The following is a 23,924-nucleotide window of genomic DNA, read 5'->3' as shown; positions in this document are numbered from 1 at the left end:
ATGAAATACTAATTTTACTTTATTTGCTATTCTCAGCTTTCCTATTTTTTCATTTTCCTTTGTTTCCTGCACCTTGCCTTTCTGTTAGGATTTTACAAGTGCCTGCTTCATTCACATGAGCTTCTGGAAATATCTCTCTGTTTCTTCTTCCAGAAAAAAAGGAAAGGCAGACACACAGACAGACTGCACAGATACCCAGACTGAACACTTGCATAGATAGAGTTTGCTGTTCCTTTATTTAGTGTAAATTCATTTGTTATCTAGTAAAGTTCTACAAAATAACACATTCACATCTCTGCCCTATTATTTACTCTGCTAATTCATTGCAATACAACAAAAGGTTATGGGCCCAGAAGTTTCCACTACATATACTTTTCTCTCTGATTCAAAGTTAGTTGCTTTTATAAAGGAAGCTCATAAAAAGCAAGATGTCAGATGAACAAACCTCAATTAGCACCCAGGCAAGCAGTCCCATTCTACCTGCTCTCCCTTGTTTGGATGAGCGAAATGTTTGATCTGGAAACTTATGTGAAGCATGCTGTTGCTATTCGGAATCTCTCCTATTTGATTGAGCAAGAAATGCCCCCAAACCCCTGTGAGTTGAAACTGTTTAAAATGGCTGATTCCAAAGCTTTTTGTCACCTGGCTAAAAATAATATGCTCTACAGTGCAAGAATTAAAGAAGAGAGCAATGGGCATTTAATGAACATTTAAATTGGATGGTTGACATAGTTATGCAAATCAAGGCAGCTGGGAAAGTTTTGGAGGATGAAGATATGATTTCTGTAATCCTCAGGTGTTTGCCTGAAAGTTTTGAAAACCAAGTGTCTGTGCTTGAGGCCAGAGTGTCATTGGACCTGAATTACGTTCTGAATGATCTAAGACAGGGGTCTGCAACCTGTGGCTCTCCAGATGTTCATGGACTCAGAATTGCATCAGCCCCTGCCAGCATGGCCAATTGGCCATGCTGGCAGGGGCTGATGGGAATTGTAGTCCATGAACATCTGGAGAGCTGCAGACCCCGATCTAAGAGATACAAATGCAGAAAGGAAAGTATCAGATGCAACTAAAGGCTTATCTGTACTGGATGGTTCTAATGAAGTAGTTTGCTGTAACTGTGGAAAAAGGGGACATGTGGCCAAATATTGTCATGACAGAAAATCAGCTGGGAGATCCAGAGGGGAAGAACCAAGTAATGCTTATAAAAGAGGTGATAAACTTTAGTTGTAAAGACAAATGAAGAAAAAGACAGTATAACTTCCATTAAAGAGAATGGGCAAAGAAAGAAAAGATGTACACACATGATTGCAAATGACTTCAACAGTGAAATGAATTTATTTCTTTTACTCTGGATCTTTTCCCCATGTTTGCAATAATGAAAAATATTTTATTGAATTGAAATGAAGTGGGAAAAAAACTTTTGCAGGCTGATAGTATATTGACAAAATATATGGAAAGGGCTCTGTGAGAATTGATGCTTTGAGTTCTATTGAAAGTACGGTTCAGCAAGACCTAATAGAAATACTATGTACATCTGATGCTAGTGAAAATTTAATATCAGTGCCTAGCTTATTGAATGATGAGAACAAGATTATAATGGATAAAGAAATATGTTGCATTTATAATCCAAAACTTGATATGGAGTTCAAACCTGAAAAGATTGGAACCTTTTTCTGTCTAAAGGATATTGAAAGTGCTGGGAGAGCCATTTATCACATAAAAAAGAAAGACTACTCTCATTCCAGTTGTGTTTATGGTTGCAATGTAAAATTAGGCCACAGAAGTATGGACTCAGTGAAGAAACTTATAAAAGACTGTGATTTAAAATTAATTAAATACAATAAAAGTACTGAACTCTGTGAAATATGCATTAAGACCAATTGCACTCCTCCTGATATTCAGGGCATCAAGGATCAGGAGAAAAGGAAATAATAAAAAGTACACTCAGGCCTTGGGTGCCTTCTGTTGGTAGAAACAAATACACGTTGACTTTTATTGTTGCAACAAGCATATTTGCCCTTGTGTATTTTCTCAAATTAAAAGATCAAGTATTGAATAAATTCATAGCTTATGTGGCAGCTGTTAAAAAGCATGGAAGAGCAACAGAAATTTTACTCTCAGATAATAGGACTGAATACAGTGGTTGTGAATTCCAAAATTACTTGGAACAAGGAGGTACACAACATGCAAGATCAGTGATATACTCACCTCCTCAAAATGGTCTACCAGAGCGCTTTAATCATACAGTACTTGAAACTGCATGTTGCTTATTAATGCAAGCTGGACTAACTGACACCTGTAGGGCAGAAGCTGTCAATACAGCTGTATATCTTAACAGAACACCATTCAAATCTATTGGAATGACTCCTTCTGAAATGTGGCCTAAGAAAAAATCCAGCTTAAAACACTTGAAGCCACTTGAAGCAAAAACCTACACACAAATTCTCAAAGAGAGGAAAAGAAAACTAGGTCCAAGAGCTGAAGTTGGAATATTAGTTGGCTACAATCCAAATTCAAGAGGCTACAGAGTCATGGAACCTAATACTTATTATGGAGATGGTGATGGCCACTAACCTGGATAGCTTTAAAAGGGGCTTGGACAGATTTATGGAGGAGAAGTCGATTTATGTCTACCAATCTTGATCCTCTTTGATCTGAGATTGCAAATGCCTTAACAGTCCAGGTCCTCAGGAGCAACAGCTGCAGAAGGCCATTGCTTTCACATTCTGCTTGTGAGCTCCCAATGGCACCTGGTGGGCCACTGCGAGTAGCAGAGAGCTGGACTAGATGAACTCTGGTCTGATCCAGCAGGCTTGTTCTTATGTTCTTATGTTCTCATGTCCAGATATGCATGTCCAGATATGCAGATAATTAAACTTAGTGTGGTTAAGTATGGATTAGTTGAAGTATTATATTTTTTAAGAAATTTTAGTCCATACCTTTATTTATTGATTGATTAGCTAAGCTTAAATTGTTGTAAACATACTAGCATATGTGGTTTTATTCCAGGTAAGAATGCCCCCCTTTGAAGATACCCACGAGGAGGCCCTACATGGGTCAGGGATTCCAGTGATATTGGGGAGGCTTATGGGAGGTATGACGGTAGGCCTAGGTCAGAATACTAGACGCCATAGTGAGATATGGTGAAGCTCTCGCTCTCTGTCTGGACCCACGGCCTATCCCCAAAGAATGCAGGTAGTGGGGACAGGGATTAATTACTCTGCTCTCTAGGGCTGCTGTTGATTAACGCAGTAGGTCAATTAATAACAAATATGCTACTTCTCCGAGAATATCCTCGGAGATCAAGCTGCTGACCCTCGTGTGTAAGCTCACTTGTGAGAGACCTGGGTGAGAGGGCCGAGAAACAGTTGCCCCTCAACAATCCTCACCTCCAAGGGAGTACCGTGGCAGTCCAGCAGCCCTCGGACACAGGGGTCGGGGTGGCGCATGGCGATGCTCAAAATCCGGAGATACCATCGCCTTCAGGACGTCCCCTGTCCCGGTGATTGGATGGCATGGAAGTGTCTAGGCCTTCATTGGGATCTACCAAGCAGAAGCTGGCTATCCTGCTTAGTGTATTGCCGGTCACCTAGCGCGACCGGCGGATAGCCTGTCCCGGCTTCTGGAGGTCGGTCTCTGGAGTGGGCGCTGGAGCACCCTCGCTTAATTGTGCTGGAGGTGACTTCCAACGCCCATGTTGATTCGACCCTCCTGGCCAGTGGCCGCTGATCTAGTGTCATCCATGGCGCACGCTTAGGCCTCTCTCTCTTATAGAAATACTGGTGTCCCTACTTTCATCAAGGAGGCCACACTCTGGACCTAGATCTTCGCGGCAAGGTGTGCATGTGGTCTTATCCCTCTGTAGAAAGAGTGCCGTCGCGGGTCTGACCACTAAGTGTCCTGAAGGCTCGGATTGATGCTCCTATGCCCCCCCGCCCTAGGTGACGGGCATATTTTTAGCCCGGCCTGCGGAGGAGACTCAATGGAACCAGAACGGTTCCAAAAAAATGCTCTCACGGGAACTCCCCGCCTTCCACTGGCGCTACTCTAGAATGAGCTGGTAGAGAGCTGGGACACCAAGGCTCTCTGGAAAGCCATCGACGGTATCAGCTTCCAAAGCTGCCCTCTCCATGCCCGCGATGACAACCCGGCTCCCTTGGTATCAACCGAGGAGCTGAGGGGAAGATGAAAAGTGGAACTGGAAGACGGCTTTGAGCGAGAGGTGGCGGCGTGGTACTTGATCGAGGGGTCCAAGACACTCATATCGCATGTCGTTTATGAAGTCCCTATGTAGGAGTGCTTTCGTGAAGGAGACGCAAGCGGGCATACTTTAAGCTTCCAGCTATTGAATCTGCTAGTTCACCCAGCACAATTGTTTCTGCGGTAATTCGGACGTTGACGCACCTCTTCGATAGGTCCAAAAGAGACTGATTTGGCATTAGGCTGTGAGGCATTTGCGAACTACTTCACACACAAAGTCCTAACCCTCCGCCAATCCCTTCCAGCCACTATTGATACGGTATGTGAACTAGAGGCCCCTGGGCCATCTTTGGGTCCTTTCTTGGACCACTTCAGCCTACTTGACCCGACGGATGTTGACAGGATCCTGGATGCCATACGATCTACCACTTGTCCTTTTGACCCGTGCCCTTCCTGGTTGGTGAAAGCTAGCAGGGAGGAGCTTCAGAGCCACCTGTTGGATATAGTCAACTGCTCCCTTGAGCAAGTTTTCCCTGGTCGGCTTAAAGAGGCAGTGGTCCGCCCGCTCCTAAAAAGACCGCACTTAGATCCTGGAGATCCGGCACTACGCCCAGTTTCTAATTTGCCATTCTTGGGCAAGGTAATTGAGCGAGCGGTATGGCTCAGCTCCAGCCGCATTCCTGGATGACACAAACGTACTGGATCCCTTCCAGTCTGGCTTCCGCTGGTCATGGGACCGAGACGGTGCTGGTCACTGTTGTGGACTCCACTCCGACTACACTTGGACAGAGGCGGTTCGGCGTTGTTGGTGTTGTTAGATCTCACCGCAGCGTTTGATATGGTAGACCACGCATCTTTTGGTCCACCGCCGGTTGGTATTGGGGTTCGGGGTTCAGCCCTAGATTGGCTGACCTCGTTTCCCCGAGACCGGGGACAGCAGGTAGCATTGGGGGGTGAGATCTCCGAATGGCGCCCCATCGTATGTGGGGTGCCGCAAGGAGCGATACTTTCTCCAATGCTTTTTAACATCTACATGCACCTCCTGGCAAGTCTAGTTTGGAGTGTTGAGCTGCAGTGTCACCAATACGCTGATGACACCCAGCTCTTGTTCATAATGGAGGGCAGCCCGACCTCGCCCCTGATGCTCTCCCAGCGTTGTCTTGATGCTGTGGCTGGTTGGTTGAGTGCAAGTCGGCTGAAGTTGAATCCCACCAAGACGGAGGTCCTGTGGCTGGGTCGGGAGTGTCCGGTGGCCTTTGGTCTGCCTACCCTTCTTGGCGAGACGTTAAAATTAACTTCGTCCGCCAAGAGCCTGGGGTGACTCTGGATCCATCTCTATCATTGGTGGCCCAGGTCACCCAGACAGCCCAGGCAGCTTTTACCATCTGGCGGCAGGCACGGCAACTGGCCCCCAGATCTCTCCCGCTCTGATCTGGCCACTGTGATCCATGCCACGGTCACCTCTAGATTAGACTACTGTAACTCGCTTCACGCTGGCTTACCTTTGGCCATGATCCGAAACTGAAACTCGTACAGAATGCGGCAGCCAGACTCCTTTCCGGAGCAATAGCAAGGGACCGGATTACTCCGGTCCTATACCAACTGCACTGGCTGCCGATCGAAGTACCGGTCATGTTTAAAGTTTTGGTTTTGACCTTTAAAGCCATTCGCGCCTTGGCCCTGCTTATCTGAGGGACCGTCTCTCCCTATACTGCCCTTCTAGGCCCCTCCGCTCATCGGAGGCGGACCTACTGGTGATCCCTGGCCCCAAGGCGATCCGGCTGGCCTCTACAAGGGCCAGGGCTTTTACGGCTCTGGCCCCTACCTGGTGGAACAGGCTTCCAGGTGAGATCAGGGCCCTGCGGGATTTACAAAGTTTCCGCAGGGCCTGTAAAACGGACCTGTTCCGCCAGGCGTTTGGCCAGCCGAGATGATATCAACCGCAATAATAAGTAAACATCTGGCCTCCCGTGGGTTCATAAAAGGGGGAATAGAATAGAATAGTTGAAGCCATCTCTAGTTTAATATTTTATGTATTTTAATTAACTTATATTTATGATGTTTTAAATTTTTATGTTGTTGGAAACCGCCCTGAGCCTTCGGGGAGGGCGGTATACAAATATAATAAATAAATAAATAAATAAACAATGGCTACGCAGATGAAAAAAGCATTCTGTGTGCTTCAAAACAAGATGACTCCACAAGAGAAAGCAGACATGATATTGAAGAAGTCAGATAACAGCCTTGCCTGTCTGTACTCCAACCCAACAAGATGGGAAGAAGATGGAGCCAAACCACCAGAAAGAGAGACTTTAGTAACTATAATGAGGTCAGAAAGAAGCACAAAGGGGTGGCACCAAAAGTTGGGCAAGTGCAACTTTCCCCCCTGCCTTCACAGGGAAAGCGAAGGAGATGGCATGCATTACTCTCTCTTCGGATTTTCTCATTCCTTCCCACCTTCCCCCATTTGAGCCTGATCCTAAGGGTTTTTGTCTTTCTTTTTTTCCAAATTAAAGGTCTATTGATGGAGCAGAGCACCATTCCGGCAAAGTAATACAGAAGGTTAAAAAAAAACCCAGCCAAAACATGTTGGCAAACAACAGCAAAGATATCCAGTAACATACAAGAAAGCAGTGTGCTCCACCGGTTCCACCATTACATTTGGAGTGATCTGAAGGGCTTTAAAAAAAACATTAGGAGTGAAGATCCATCTTGTAGTCTCTAATCCAATGAAATAACAGTAGACCAAAGATGAGAAACAAACAAAAAAAGGTGCTAAAAGGAAGCAAGCAAGGCAACGGTGGGTGGGCAAAAATGGCAGATTGGTTTGTCTGGTCGAGGGACGTTTCACAGCAGGAGACTTCCCTTTGGAATGGAAAACTGTGGGGAAACCCCCCTGCGAAGCACACAGCTGCACCACAAACAATAAGTTCACAAAAGGCCTTTGACAACTCCTTCCATAAACTTTTCTGCTAGATCCAAGCCTACATTCTTACGGTGCATCAAGACGAGTGGTGAATATATTTTTTTTGTCAGCTGGGTAACCAGGAAAAAAAGTATGCTTTTGAAAGAAAGAATTCTGACTTAACAGTTTGAGCTGCAAGTTTTAAAGTCAGTTAGATGGCTTTAGCTCTTGGACAACTAGGACTGCCTATTCCTGCAGGAGCATAGTAGTCCAATTGAGATCCTGTTCCAGGGACCTTCTTTATGCGCCTCTACCACCTAAAATACGGTAGCTGGGCCACATTCTCAATTCCTCTGCAGGAAAGGAGAGAAGGGAGTTACCAAACCAACGTGGTTCTTCTTTATAAAGCTTTAGAGTGTCGTTTCCACCTTGATCCGGATTGCCGCTGCCGTCTTTTTCTTTTTTAAAACAATTGCTTATCTCTGGCCTCGGCTGCTTTATTTTCTTTGTGATCTTAGTTTATATTTTGGTTCTTGATCAACTTTTTGGCAGCCACCTTAAATAATGCTCCAGTCACCATATCTAACAGTGAAATATGCCAATCTCAAAAACAGCAAAGGCCACCCACAAATAAGACAGGAGTTTCTACATGCTTGGGGGAATTCCCCAGATATTTAAAATGGAGCTTTGAAAGTTAACCAAAAGAGTGAGAGAGATTTAAAAAATTGTTTTTATGAGAATTTTTATTTATGTCATACATCTAAATAGCACATACGTAGAAAGATAAAGAAAAGATCCTGATCTAGTTCCCCTCCTCCCTGTAATAATACTAAATGAAAAGAAAAAACACAAGCATAAATATGGTGACTTCCAACTACCTCACTAAGGATCCAAGGATAAATCTAACTCCATGCTTATAATTAATATCTACATTTTTTTCACTTTTAGTCCTTCTTATAAAGTTGTCTTAATCTAATACACTGTTTTCATTTAAGTCTCGAATCCTGCCGATGTTTCTCTGTATATGTTTTCAATAATTAGTCTGCAAAGGATTTCCAACCTTTCAGAAAATTGTCTGTATTCTTGTTTTTTATAATTGTCGTCAGCCTTGCCATCTCTATTAAAGCCCAGCTTGATAAGGACTGAGTATGTCCCGGAGGCTCAGGATGTTGAGAGAAGTTGAGGCTCAGTAAAAGAAGACAGAGGTTTAGAATCCTGGAGGAAGAAATGTGGGCAGCAGTGGGGTGGGGGCATTAAAAAATATTCCTCCCCACACAATATGAAGCTGACTTGGAATCCTGATACAGAGGCAAGCGCAAAAGTTATGGTCTCCTCTCAGAAGTAGAGTTGTTTGGCTCCACCAGGCAACTGGCCAAGTTTGGGGGGGAAGGAAAATGAAAGGAGTGTGAGGCATTCTATGTACCTTGTCACTCTGGAAAAAACTCAGAAGTGATGTCATGTTGCTCTAGGCAGAGCCTTAGAGTTTCCAGCAATTCCTAGAGCTACCGTGTTTCTCCGAAAATAAGACAGTGTCTTATATTAATTTTTGCTCCCAAAGATGTGCTATGTCTTATTTTCAGGGGATGTCTTATTTTTCCGCTCCACATCTGCATGCTCTGGTGTTCTGTTCGACGGACATGCTTCCAAACAAAAACTTTGCTACGTCTCACTTTCGGGGGATGTTTTATATTTAGCACTTCAGCAAAACCTCTACTACGTCTTATTCTCAGGGGATGTCTTATTTTCGGGGAAACAGGGTATGTGATGTCACTTCCAGGTTTTCCCCAGAAGTAATGCCCCAGCACGTTTGACAACTGCCTTTTAATTTTTTTCTCCCACCATTGCACAGAACAGTAGTGGGCAACAAGGATTGCCAGTGGGAGGCTGGGCAACTCTACTGAGAAGGCATGAACTAATTGAATCAGGAATAAGATAGAGGTGAATGCAACACAAATAAAAGGGCTTGTTTTCATAGTGCCATACAGTGGTTTGGTACTGTATGTGTGAGAGACAATGTGGTGTCAGTGGTAAGAAGATAATAAGCCATTATAAGGACGTCTAGTGGTAAAGTGGCAGACAAAGGACCAAGTAGGACACATGCAGGAAGAAACATGCTGTCTCTTTCGCATGCGTGGTGTCAATATTTAAAACTCACTGAATCATGGCACTTTTTGGCTGAACTGAATGTTGTATCCCTGTTCTGTTAGCCGATGTATATTTTTGTTTCATCCTCACGAGTGCTTCCAGGAATGACTTGGCAGCAGCCTCCAAGCTGCTATGTTAGTGAAGTTAATTGTCAGGCCAAAAAGATAATATTATGAAGCTAATACTTCCAGGATGTAATGGAGACTCAGCAGTCTCCAATAGAATCAAATGCTTCAGACAGTCTGGATTGTTAGAGTGCATTAATTTCTCCTGGTTCTTTGTCTGACTTGCATTGAGTCAAGCTACAGATAGCATGGTAGCTGATCCATGTAAAATAAACCTCAGACATTATTCTGTGAATACGTACTCTCTGGAAAGAAGTGGACGCTGTCTAACAGCAAACGTGAAATGAAAATTGATAATTCTGTAAACTGTGTTTCGTACATGCTTAATATCTGATTGTACACATCTTTTCATTATTCGCTGGCCTTTATCTAAACCTGTGCAACTAATTCTATAAACCTCCCCTTGTAGTACTGAGGTGTAGTCTGTTCAAATTAATCTTAAAGCTCTGTTTAGAAAAACAAACTATTAACTTATTGGAGATCTACTTTTTCACAGGCCAATCAACTCCCAGGCCCCAAGAACTGGGAAATATTAACGTTCCAGTTTCATCTAATATAGCAGGGTAATTCTTCCTTCTGCTTCAACTAAGTATGATTTTAAAGATGGCAACATAAGTCTGCGTTCATTTCTAGTGGGGATCTCTTAGATATCCCTGTTGTATATCCATTTGAACTGTTACTGAAAAAATGAAGATGCCTTATAACAGTCAAACCCTTATTCTATCAAGATCAAGATTGTCTGCTCTGACTGGCAGTGGATATTCAGGCTCCCAGGTAGAGATCTTTCACATCACATCCTTTTTAACTGGAGATGGAAGGATTCCTAAAACTTTCTTGTAATTTTGTGAATGCTCGAGAAGAAACACTACCTGAAGTTATAAATGGCCCTAAAGCAGCTGCACAGTATATAGCCAATAGATGTATCCCAGGTCTGCCAAGACTGAAGTTACTAATCTGAAGCATACAAGTGTTGAATGTGTCTAAGGTAGTTCACTGACCATGGAAATGAAAAAGAAGAACAAGAACAGTTTGTATTTATACCTTACCTTTCTCTCCTGTAAGGAGACTCAAGGTGGCTTATGGTCCTTTCCCTTCCTCTCCCCACCACAGATACCTTGTGAGGTAGGTGGGACTGAAAGAGTTCAGAAGAACTGTGACTAGCCCAAGGTCACCCATCCGGTTCACCAGATAAGCCTCCACGACTCAAGTGGAGGAGTGGGGAATCAAACCTGATTCTACAGATTAGAATCCACCTGCTCTTAACCACTACACTACACTGGCTCTCTGTTGATGCAAGTTGTAAAGTCTCCCTCATTCCTTCTAAGTCTAAAACCAAAAAAGTCATTTTCAGGCAAAATCAATAGAACTTGCTTTTTTTGTTAGTCTGATACACTCTGGTGAACTGGGCACATGTTGAAACGAGGCATTTTTATAACCTCCTTGTAATCTGAAGCTGTATTTCTTCTTGTTCTCTTGATATTTATGTCTGTTTCCTCTTCCTTTTTCTCTGTGGCACATTGCCTGTGAAGTGAAAGACGAGATGGAGAGAGACTCATTCCATGAATCCGTTTGCGGCTGCTATTATTTTAAAAACAAAAGTGTGGCTGGCACTATTTGGTGAGTGCTAATCGTCTTGCGGCACAACACAGCTAAATTTCTTGGGGGGCTTGAAATTCTGAATCTGCTCCAGAGCGTAAACTTTTTCTAGTTGGCAGAACAGATTTGCTGTTGCCTTATCCCCTAAGAGAATGTGTAAACAATTTTGTTGCACATACCCTTATTACTGTTGCCCTTCTTCTAACTCGGCATCATATTTTCAAGAGAAAACATATTGTATTGGAGTCGAAGTAGAATAAGTGAGTACATCAGCTTTACAGTCCGTAGGCCTGTTTTATTTTGGTTTTAAGAGAATGTGTAGGCTCTTTTGGAATAGGAGTTTAAATAGCCTGTGCACAATGTGGATAAATGACTTGTTCTTGTAGCTAATGTGGTATGGTGGCTAATGGTATTGGGGAGTTCTGGATTCAGATCTTTACTTGGCAATCTAATGTTGCTTGACATGTTGCACGGATGTCACAGATTCTGTCATTCATGTGGCATGACCAGTGATGTACCGATCCCGTCTCTTTCCTTCTCTTGTACATGCCTGCAGTCTGATCTTTTGTGTCTTTTCTTAGCTTTACTTTGGAAAAACTCTTTAGAGGTCTTTTTGGAGGAAAATGGCACAGGAACGATGCCCTGACATTTTGGTAACCTTTTTTCTTTGTCCTTCCTCTTGTTCTTTGCTGAAGAATATACATCTCATTCTCCACTGTAAAAGAGCACACGAAACATGGTGGACTGAAGAATGGTTGTCAAAGGCTTTCACGGCTGGATTCAACTGGTTGTGGTGGGTTTTCCGGGCTGTGTGGCCGTGTTCTGGTAGATCTTGTTCCTAACATTTCGCCTGCATCTGTGGATGGCATCTTCAGAGGTGTATCTCAGAGGGAAGTCTGTTGCACACAGTGTGTAACAGACTTCCCTCTGTGATATACCTCTGAAGATGTCAACCACAGATGTAGGCGAAATGTTAGGAACAAGATCTACCAGAGCATGGCCACACGGCCTGGAAAACCCACCACAACCAGTTGAAGTATGGTTGTTCCTTCAGGGCTACTTCACACATTTCATTTAAAGGTAGAAATTTTAAAATTTAACAATGTTCTCATGAAGGGAATTTGTAAACATGTGCCACAAAGATATGTTTAGGAGATAGATCTGACTGCAGGTGCTTTTTATTAAACAATATCAAGTTTTCCTTCCTGTAATATTTAAAATGTTTCTTTTAACATCCATGGCAAGACTTTTACTAGCAACTTACTGGAGATCTCCAACAATACCAACTACAGAAGAATGGGTACATAAAGTACAAGAATTGAGTTAAGCAGATAGAACTAAGAAGCAACTTAATCATGACTCTATATCTTCAAACATGCACGAACATGAGAAATTGAAATGGCCCCCATGGAAAAGCCATATTAAGGCCAGATATAATTGTATAAATTAAATTATGTATAATTTATAAGAGATAACAGCTGGCCAACTTTGGATATATAGAATGTTTGAACTAATCGAAATTAAGGCTAAGCAATAATAATGGTGGCTTGCTAAAGAATATCAGATAATAGTAGTAAGAAATTAAGGGGAAGTCACACAAGGAACCTTTTTTATTTATCTTTTTTTCTTATAGGAGTTTTTCTCCTATTTTTATTTTAAATCTAATTGTATTGTATTGTAATTATTATTTAGTATTGTATTGCATTGTAATTATTATTTAGTTAATAACATAGGAGGGGAGGAATTTATGTTAAAATCTTTTCTCATCTGTATCTATTCTAAATGGGAGCAGCAGTGGCGTAGGAGGTTAAGAGCTCGTGTATCTAATCTGGAGGAACCGGGTTTGATTCCCAGCTCTGCCGCCTGAGCTGTGGAGGCTTATCTGGGGAATTCACACACACGCCAGCTGGGTGACCTTGGGCTAGTCACAGCTTCTCGGAGCTCTCTCAGCCCCACCTACCTCACAGGGTGTTTGTTGTGAGGGGGGAAGGGCAAGGAGATTGTAGGCCCCTTTGAGTCTCCTGCAGGAGAGAAAGGGGGGATATAAATCCAAACTCTTCTTCTTCTTCTTCTCTTCTTCTTAAATGTTAATAACTTAGCAGGAGGTGACAGCTCCTCCTGATTTCTGTACTTTGTACGTTGTTCTATATGGTACACTATTGTTATTTTAATATTTAATGTAATCACTTAAATAAAGTATTTTTTAAAAGCAAAAAATAAAATAAAATGTTACTTAGACAATCCATCATATAGGCACAGACAAGCTCAGCGCTGGAACTGGATTGTGGCAACCGGTATTCTATCACTACAAACCAAGGCTTTACATTTTGACCGAACAGGGAGTCTAGATTTGGTCTTATTTGGAATATCTAAAGTAATATTTACAGGGTAATCACGTGCAGGTTTTGGTCAGGAATTTGGAGGGTCTTCCCCACGTTCCTCATTTTGAGGTCCAAATAATGCCTGTAACTGTGGTGCTATACAATGAATCTGTCTGTGGTGAAGCAGCATTGTCTCTCTTGGCATGGCAACAGAATGATCTAATTGTATGAAACCCCCTCCGTTCATCTGTGGATCTCACCACACTTGATGAGTTTCTCATTCGAGTAACCCTCGACCCCATAAAACTGAACTCGTACCTAAAACCTGCCCTCTAAGGCCAGATTTTTTTCCCATTTTCAGCCCATGCAGTTCACTTGTATCAAGTTTTAAAATAGTATTTTAAAAGAATCAATTTCATGGTGAGTGAATCTAGTCAAACAAGTCATTTGAACAACATCTTACTCGTGTGTAGCAGACCATTTTACAAGTACCTGATAGTTTTACAAGACTGTGTTTCAGACAGGGTAATTGGTTGCCTCTGATATGTGAGTTCAGGACTTAGACTTATTAACTTTTCTCAGTATTTCTTAACCGACTTTTGTTCCTAGGTCGAATTCTTTTCAAAATATGAGTAATAAGAAAAAAGAGGAGGAAACGTTCCTTGGGGCACAGATAAGATAAATACATGCTGTTATCCTTAAGACTTCATTAGTCGTAAGATATATAATTACGTATTCTCATGGTGTCTGATACTAGCCTACTTCACAGGGTTGTCGTGAGGATAACATGGGGAAAGGATCATGTACATCCCCTGCGCTCTTCAGAGGAGGACTGGGATAAAAAAATAAATTATAATGTATGTTGTTTATCAAACTATTGTGCGTGGTACTTAACTGAAAATTCTCAATTGATACGTGTGTTTGATTTTTTAATGCAGACACTGGAAAATAATATTGAAGTGGTAATTATTTCTAATGGCTTGCTGGCAGAGATAAAGAAATGGATATGTTATTGCTTCACACAACAGAAAGATTGGGACAAAAATGTGGATCTTAAATGACTGGTTTGCTTGATTAGGAATCAGTAGCCTTTTATGCAGAATGCATCTGTGTTGCCTGCCCCACTCACTTGAGGGGACGATCAGCAAATGCCTTGTTCACTTTCACTGAAGTCAATGAGGCAGCCTATATTTCCAGAAGTTCTTTTAATACATCTGTTGGTACAGAGGATCAGGGAGTGATGTGACGAGGAGGGCTTGAGAAATCAGTAAAAACAATCTGTTGCGTGCCTTCTGGTTTTGTGACTGTTATCTTCGCTAGCGTTTGCCAGCTCCAGGTTGAGGAACTCCTGGAGGTTTGGGAGCAGACTTTTGGGGAAGATAAGGACCTCGACAGGATACAGTGCCATAGAGTAAACCCTCTAAAATACCCACTTTCTCCAGGGAAACTGATTTGATATGTGTAATCTGGAGATGATCTTTAAATCTAGGAGAACCCTAATCCCATTCTGGAGGCCAGCATCCCTGGACTTCATCTAAAACTAAAACATAGCCACTTCATTTCTGGTTAGGTACTGGTCCTCAGAGCACTTGCATGGAGGAAATTTCTTTCAAACAGATATTCTTGAAGCAATGACCAAGCTTTAGATAAGATAAGTTGTTTTTAATTGTGTAAACCGCATAGGACAGGGTATAAAATTCATAAATAAATAAGAGGGCAAGGCACAGTTTGTTCCAACTCTAAAAGAGTTCTGTGTGAAACTTAACCCTTCCCCAAAAAAACCCTAAATGCTTTCTCAGACATTAGAACTGGATGCACTACTGAAACTTTAAGTAACTTTAACAGGAATATCATTTTCTTGCCCCCCCCCGGGGGGGGGCTGTGTGTGTTCCAGCATTACCAAAGATCACATCATCAAAAGTTACCCAAAATTATGTGTTTCTTCTTATTTCAGCAGCTACCCCAAGCTGGACATTCAACACAGATACAGTTTATCTGAGTAATGAGAGCAAATATTTAGACCTAAGGAGATCTAACATCTTTGCATAACACAAAAGTGGATGGTTACATTTAACATGTTTCTTGGATACAGACAGAGGTGGGATCCAACCAGTTCTCACCACTTCTCTAGAAGTGGTTACTAATTTTTTCTGAGTGCCGAGAAGGGGTTACTAAAGCAATCTCCCTGCCCAATAGGACTGGAGGTGCATGTGTGCGGCGGCGCCACTGTTTGAATCCCACCACCATCGGAACCTGTTATTAAAATTTTTGGATCCCGCCACTGGGTACAGATATTTCGTATTGTGCTGCTTTGAGTACCTGATGTTGTAGGCTAGTTTTCTACACTGAGCTTCTATATTTATCTATTAAGACCGTTAGGTAGTGCAGCTTTTTCCATTCCAGCTGTCAAAAACACCAATATGAATTCAGTTTTTTTCCATTTCCTGTAATACTTAAGAAGGTTCTTCAGTATGATATTACAGTAGTTTTAAGCCAGTTGCTCTTTCTAGCAGGTAAACTTGAATACCTGGACAAATGTAGGCCTTGGGATAGTTAGTAGGGCAGGAAACAGTGGTCTGTGAAGGGGGTGGGCTTGGCATTCTTTACATTGGTGTTTTGTGAAAATCTCAGGTTACTCAGCCATTTTTATCAGCTTAGCACCAGCTGGCTTTGTTATCAAGTGGCTACACTGAAACCGTGTTTTGCTATGTTTTCGTACAGCTTTTGCTTCCTCTCTGCATATAGCTGTCAGATTGTGTTTGCTAGAACAAGCCGCAGAGGTCCTTCATTTTGCTTAAATTATGTGGTTAACATACCAGGTTTTAACATCAGTGTGATATGTTCCTTTTCAACTAATTCAAAAGCATCTCATGCATGCTTTTGCACTGTAATTTTGTGCGGAGTCATTTCAGTTCAAACCTACTGAAATTGAGAGCTTGAATCTAAGCCTCTGTCCACTTGTGAGGGAGTCAAGGTCTCCTGCAGGATGAGGAATGAGTAAAAATCACACACCCCTTTGCACCTGGGGAAATTTAGGTGGGATCCAAGCCGAAGTGTTTAGACTGGCGTAACTCCATAGGATAGCATTGTTAGTGTATTGCAAAAATTGAAACATTTGTTGGCATGTGGACAAATAACGTTATGAAGCTGGTACCCTAAATAAGTTATGTTTTTAATTATAGAGTAATTTTTAATTAAATGTGATAGGGTTTCTAGCGTTTGCCTTGATGGATGAGGTTAATGAACTTCGTTGTGTGGTTCTGTTTGAGAAGGGGTGCCATTGTCAACAGAGTTAGAGTTGCAAGGAATTAGATATTTTGGCCTTCATAGGGCACAGCTGTTTTAATATAGTTCTTTCATAATGTAATTGCTGTTTTTAGTAATTATCTCTAAATGATTCCTAGTGCTGAATGAAGATTTTTCAAGGGAGTAAAACAGAGGTAGAGATATCACAGGTTCCTAGTCCAGTGGTAGATCTAGATCAGAGGTCTGCAACCTGCGGCTCTCCAGATGTTCTTGGACTACAAATCCCATCAGCCCCTGCCAGCGTGGTCATGCTGGTAGGAGCTGATGGGATATGTAGTTCATGAACATCTGGAGAGCCGCAGGTTGCAGACCCCTGATTTAGATGCTTGGAAGTTTAGAAGCTGGAAGAGGGAGACTGTGCATCCTCATGGTTCATTGCTGTCCATAAACGTGGGGCAAAGGAACAGCTAGAACTCCTCAGAAACTTCAGGCATTCTCGCTTGATGCTTATTATCACAAGGGGACATATGGGAATTGCTACTGTATTGTCCTGATCAGTTCACTTTAAGTTGATACAGAATGAAGTTTTAGTATTTGCACCCTCGAATTTAAATTTGCGGAGGTGTTGTTAAGTTGTCCTAGCCTGTGTGAATGCATTTGAAACTTAGAAGCTCAACTTGTGATCTACACTGGTAATATTTTGTAGTCCCAAATAACTGGTAGATGCTCAGTAGAATTTTAATATTTTTGCTAGCTTTTGGTATTATTCTATTGAAACCTTCTACAAGTACAAGAAAATTGTGAAAGTCACTTGAACAGTGCTGATTTCAAGGATGTGGGACACATCGCAAGTAATGGGTTTGATTCCCAGCTCTGCTGCCTGAGCTGTGGAGGCTTATCTGGGGAATTCAGATTAGCCTGTGCACTCCCACACACGCCAGCTGGGTGACCTTGGGCTAGTCACAACTTCTCGGAGCTGTCTCAGCCCCACCCACCTCACAGGGTGTTTGTTGTGAGCGGGGAAGAGCGAGAAGATTGTCAGCCCCTTTGAGTCTCCTGCAGGAGAGAAAGGGGGGATATAAATCCAAACTACTCCTCCTCCTCCTCCTCCTCCTCCTCCTCCTCCTCCTCCTCCTTCTTCTTCTTCTTCTTCTTCTTCTTCTTCTTCTTCTTCTTCTTCGTGTTCCATTCATTTTGAATACTTGGTATTTGTTGGCCTGTGTCATAAATGTGTGTATAATTCTTTCGAAGACTTTCTGTGCTGTTAATGTATTGTTAGAATGGTGTTTTGCAAGCAGGTCACTCCCTGCTAAAGAAAACACTTTGAGTCACTACTTATAACCTCTATTTTATGATCAGCAGTATTGTAATGATAAAAATAAAAATCGAAGGTTCCCCCAACCCTGATTGCTACCTCTGTTTTTTGATAAAAAGCACAGCTGACAATTCTTTCTGCGTTTTTTTTTCTTTTTAAACAGATAAAAAAATATTTGGAACTTGAACCACTTGCTCGAGGAAAACGCTGGATACTTAAGCCATGTTCCTTGGATGACATGGAAGCTGTAAAAGACAGCTTCAGCCTGCTGATCAATTTACTAGAAGACAGAGATCTTGAGCCTTCCCGAATTTGAAGAAAACAAGAATGGCTTCTGGATAGCATTGTACCTGTTCCTCTTTCCTTCTGCTGAATTATGGTTTGAAATTGAGAAGACTGCATTAGAGCTTGAAATAAATATATTTTTGAGTTTTGTCTGGAAAACTTTTCTTGTAAGTTCTGTGCATCTAGTCATGATTCGTATTGGCAAAGTTGTCTATACTACTGAAATGGGGAGTTCGTCTTGTTTACCACCAGTTATGCTTGCTATGTGGTATTGTCTTGCGTGGTCATTAGAAAAACAATCACATGGAATTAGGCTGCATGTGGAAAACTCAAAACAGCCTATAAAAGGACAAAGAAAGAAATAATTAGGGTTCTAAAAACCGAACACTATAGTGCTCCAGTTATCATACAATTGTATGGTATGAGCATTTTGGACTCTGGAAGCAATGGTCACTTGAAGTCACAAGAATGACTTTGATGCAAACATTAGTCGGAAGCCTTATTGAATGCCTTTTGACATTTACTGTTTTAATTCTTCTTAATGAAACAAACCATTGATTAAGTGGGAAATGAAGGCAAGACAATGGGAATATTAGTATTGTGTTATGGTCCAAAGGTATCTTGAGTATAAAGAGTAGCCTTTGTAAATTTGTAAATGTAAATTAACCTGATCACCTAAAATGATGATGAATGGAGGCTCACTTTTTGCAACAGCTGCCGTGCAAGAGCAATATGCAAATTTAAGTAATTATAATGGTATTCTACATAATTAGTGTTATGTCAGAATTCCTAGGCCACAGGATATTTTTTGTTTGTTTCAGGTATCATTGTCTCTAAATTATGTGGTTGTCTGTCCATATTTCTTATAGACCTCTATTTTCAGGGGCTTGGATTTTTCGTTCACACATTTTTCGGGATGAATATTGGTAGAAAGCGCTTAAATCTAAAAGACAGGATTGTTTGTCATTAAATATGAAAGCACTCCATTTTGTTCCAAGAATATGAATGCTGCAGTGTTTTATCTTGTTTTTTGTAGATTTTTGGAGTTTGGGATTTTAAAAATTATTTTAAAGGCTACCTGCCACTTAAATTTTTTTTAAAAAAGAATTTACTCCAGTGTACAATTGTGAGAAATGTCTCAGTATATAATGCAATTTGATGCATCATTACATTTGTTATCTGAATTGCTGATCTCTTTTTATCTTTTTTGTTCCTTCAGAAGGGTGCCATATGATATACTCTTTAGTAGCAAGGCTGTTAATTAAGGGATTGTATTGAAACCCTGGAGTTAGTTCTAGAGGCATGTTCTCATCCACAAAATGAGTCTTTCCATGAGACGCGAGCCCAAAGTTTTTGAAACCAATTTCAGAAGAAGATTTGACGTTGACCAGAAAGTCAGAAGGAGATTTAAAATTAATCAGAAGTTTAGAAATCCGGACAACTGAAAGCATGCATTGGTTTTTGCTTTCATCCCCCCCCCCCCCCCCCGCCCCCCGGTAGTCTTTCCGAGATGCTGATTTTATGGAGATGTTTTAAAAATGATTACATTCCCAAGTCTTGTTCCCAGTCAATCTCTTACACTGCATTGCACCCTGTTGTCATCTTGAGAAAACCAAGAGTTATCATGGTTGGGGGATTATGGTTCTTAGTGATGGGCACAGGTTCCACACTGTTTTCCTTTGTTTTGTTTTTTTGTACCAAAAGAACAATTGAGAGAGTCAACTGTTCGCAGCTTTAAAAAAAAAATCAGGAGAGAATAATTTTCTAATTGGTTTCTTGCCTCTGGTGGACTCAGTTAATGACAAGGCAAAATGTAGGCCCAGTTGCCATGACTTGAAAGTAATTTGTTGTGAATCAAACTACTGAGCGTTTTGACTTACGTTGCAAGTGTGATATCACCAACATACAGCCACTGCTGTGAGGAGCTGCCTAATAGAAACCGCAAAACAGCTTAACCACAGGAATAAAGAACAAGACTTCAAACTCACTGAAAAAAAATAGAAATATAGCACAGCAACCTTCTGTGCGTTTATTTGTAAGGCTCAACTGATCTCAGTGTGACTGACTTGTGAATAAACCTATATCAGATTAGACAACAGGACTTTCTGGAAAAAAAAGTTTAGTACACAAGAAAAGACATCTATTCAAGGATTTCCACCAGGCATTGATACCCGGGTGTTCACTCCATTGTATATAATGAAATTATACCTCAGATATGTTTGACGAGTACCTTTTCATTGTTGTTCATCTTTGGTAGTTCTGTGATCATAACTGGATTTTAGCATTTCTGTAAAGTTTTTATATCTTCACTTTTTTTAACCTAGTGAGATTCATAAAGTTTGTTAATATCACATATCAAGAACACTATCAATATTTTTGAATGTAAATTAACCGCTCAACAACAACACAGCTCTTATTTCTCTCTATTAAAATGTTTGTTATTAAACTCATCCTGAATGTTCATCATGTAGAGGAAACAAATCCCATTATTTGGGATTGCTTGCCATGAGAAGTTATTAACATTGAATATCGGGAAGGGTTTTTACAGAGAGAGAATGCTGTTTGGGCATAAGATTCTCATAGACATCTGTTAAATTGCTTTCTGAGTATGTGTGAGTGTGCGACCGCATGCCCACGTTGGGCTTCTCCCCCCCCCCCACCTTCTTCTCAGACCTGTGAGTGTCTGCAGTACTTTGGCAGTCAGAATAAAAACATTATCAATCAGTATCTAACAGCAGCTGTTTTGACAGGTTTCTGTCAGACATCTAATGCTTTACAACCGTCAGTGGCTCCTTTTGTCTACCAGCTCTAAAATGTTCATTGTGCCGTTCCCATATCTGTCCCTCGTGCTTATATCTTTGGATATCTTTAACATGTTCAGTATTTTTTTTCTCTGTATAATGTGCCACATGTCTTGGCTTCCATGTTCAAATACTGTTAATTATGTATTGTTTTATTGAGCTTCTTATGGTTCTTTATTTATAGAAGTTAACAGATTTTTGTACTTAACTAGCTAATACAGTTGCCTTTTTTTGTAATGGCAAATAATTTATATTCCAAAGGTTTGTATCTTTCTGTAGTTAAATGCAATGGTTGATAGCTAACTATCATATAGCCCTGACTTTATACTAAAAGTACAGTATCAGTACTTAATTGACCAATTTGTGCAGACAACTGCTATGCAGGAGGAACCATTTGTGATTTATATAATTTACGCTAACCAAAATGGAAATAAATTCTGTGTAGAACACACCAGTTTGAATGTTATCATCAATATTAACATTTGGAAGTGTGTATGTGTGTATTATTAATGTTTGTTACATGGTCTGCTAGGGTGCTCAGAAGACTCACTTGTACAACTCCTTGGAATGCTCCTGCAAAGCTGTTCATTTCACTAAGTCACTTCATTTGTGGTGTGTTTGGAAGTCAGGGAGAAGTTTTATACTCTGGTTACCTAAATAAAAATAAAGTCCAATATATGGGTTCCTGCCATTAAATTATACCCATGGAATACATTCATGTGGTATGAGGAACATTTTACGTTGTAAAACGACATCTACGGAATTCTTTCAGAAAACCACACAAGCAGTAGTGTGCAAAAACCTAGTTTCCTGCAAAATCTATGTGGCTTTTGAATTTTGATATAATGGGTTGGATCCCATCCTGTCACTCTGTTGAACAAAACTTGAAACTTTTCCCCATTCTAATGAGTCTTTTTCAAACTTATGTGGTTCTTCCTCCAGTTGAGAAGGTTGGTGTCAACTCAACGGCTCCTCCATGGAAATATCATTACCTTGTTGTGATAGATTCTAGGGGAATGGATCAAAACAAATGTTAGGTCTCAATAACATGGCTTGGAATATCTGCCATATAAGTTCAAAGATGTAGCTACAGAAAATGGCGCCCCCCGACTCTACTGTCCCAGTTTTGCCTCCACAGTAGAGCAGTGAGTCTGGGCAGGGAGAGCGGGGGAGAAGGAAAGAGAGAGACTATAATTGTATTAACACTTTCTTGGGAATAAGCCTCACTAAGTCAAATGGAACTTTCTTCCATGCAATCCTGCTCCCTTAGACTTTCCTAGGGCTGCAACATGCAAGAGAGAGACCAAGTCTGCACACTCTCTCTCCTGCAATATCAAACCTTGTGGAAGAGCGGCCACATTCCCTCCCAGATCACAATATGCTAGATCAGGGGTAGGGAACCTGCGGCTCTCCAGATGTTCAGGAACTACAATTCCCATCAGCCTCTGTCAGCATGGCCAATTGGCCATGCTGGTAGGGGCTGATGGGAATTGTAGTTCCTGAACATCTGGAGAGCCGCAGGTTCCCTACCCCTGTGCTAGATCAAAGTACCTCAGCACCCTGTTTCTGACAGTCCAGCCAACAAGATGGTTCTGGGAAACTGACGATTGGATTTCTCCTCTCAGCTAATATTCACAGATAGAATGTTTTGAAACCTGGAGGTCTCCCCCAGGCCACCAAGGGGAAGAGCTTGGCCGAGCCCTTGAGCTGGCTGGCCCTAGGAGTGTGTGTTCTCTTTCTGTGGGGGAGGACTCTGGCTGCCCCCATGTGCCCCTTGCCACTGCAACTGCTGTGCTCCATTCTCCAGCCAGGGCTACTGTGCTCCAGCTGAGGTCAGCCTGCTGGGCACCCCGGCCTGTAGTGGCAGTGGCAACCAGGCTGCAAGCTTCAGTCTGCCATGTACCTGTGGGACACACCTCTGCTTTAGGGTATCCCGTGGCATATGCACCCTAACACCACGTTGTCTGATTTGGCATGGCATCCGGAGGCACGGAGCAGCAAGCACACTTCCCTCAAGCAGCACCAAGGAGGTGATCCCCAGCCACAGCCGCCCCCCGTGCAGCTACTGAGCCTTGCAGCAGCAGCCCAGTTCACTGCTGTACCCACTGACCTCGGCGACCGAAGACGATGGCAGACCAAGACTGGCTGGGGGCACAGGCAGCATCATGCTTCTCCAGCTCCTCTATCCTGTGGGGGGAAGGGGTAAGTGGCCAAACACACACACCACTAGAACTGCAGGAGTGGTGCCCAGAGCTCCCCCTACCTCTCACAATACCTGTGTGTAAGATTAATTTTCATGATACGTTTCTCTCAGTCACAAGATGGTAAACTCTACGTGAGGAATGTTTAAAAAAATTTGAGAAACGCAGACCAGAGGAACATGCACATGTATTTAATAACCATAACGAAAGAGCAGCATAGGACAATTGTGCTCTGCAGCTCAAGGAGGGCCACATTTGCAGATGTCATCAACCCAAAGAAACACATGACTTTCTGTATGCCCTGTGCACCATCATACAAAACACACACACAATATAATTTCAGAGGATAGCCATTATGGCTTGAAGTGGAAAAGCTAGATTCAAGTACAGTAGCATCTTATTGACCAACAAAATTGCGGGGGTGGGGGGGTTATAAGCTTTCAAGAGTTTGACAAAAAAGAAGAGTGAATTTATACCCTGCCTTTATCTCCTGTAAGGAGTCTCAAAGCAGCTTACAGAACTCTTTCCCTTCCCACAACAGAAACCTTGTGAGGATGGGTGGGGCTGGGAGAGATTTGAGAGAAGGGTGACTGATCCAGCCGGACCAGGAGTTGCCAGGAAACCAATCAGTTCACCAGAAAAGATTACACTTCTCATGTGGAGGAATGGGGAATCAAACACTTCTCCAGATTAGATTCCACCACTCTTAACCAGTGCACTGCACTGGCTCTCGAAAACTTAACTGTGTGTACAGTGTGTTACAGTAGTCTATATGCGATGTTAC

The 23,924-nt window shown here is 41.9% G+C and overlaps 1 protein-coding gene across 3 annotated transcripts in view; it reads left to right on the top strand.

Annotated features, from left to right (window-relative positions):
- Nucleotides 1-21,390, top strand: part of ARL15 (ADP ribosylation factor like GTPase 15) — a 175,671-nt gene extending 154,281 nt beyond the window's left edge. For all 3 annotated transcript variants that reach the window (XM_048503767.1, XM_048503768.1, XM_048503766.1), the window contains one exon: nt 18,017-21,390. In XM_048503767.1, the coding sequence (XP_048359724.1) occupies nt 18,017-18,169 (153 nt within the window). In that variant the 3' untranslated portion in view covers nt 18,170-21,390. The remainder of the gene's footprint in view (nt 1-18,016) is intronic.
- Nucleotides 21,391-23,924: the final 2,534 nt, after the last annotated feature.

Source organism: Sphaerodactylus townsendi, linkage group LG07, assembly GCF_021028975.2.
Source record: "Sphaerodactylus townsendi isolate TG3544 linkage group LG07, MPM_Stown_v2.3, whole genome shotgun sequence".
NCBI lineage: Eukaryota > Metazoa > Chordata > Lepidosauria > Squamata > Sphaerodactylidae > Sphaerodactylus > Sphaerodactylus townsendi.
This window is presented reverse-complemented; position numbering and strand designations above follow the sequence as displayed.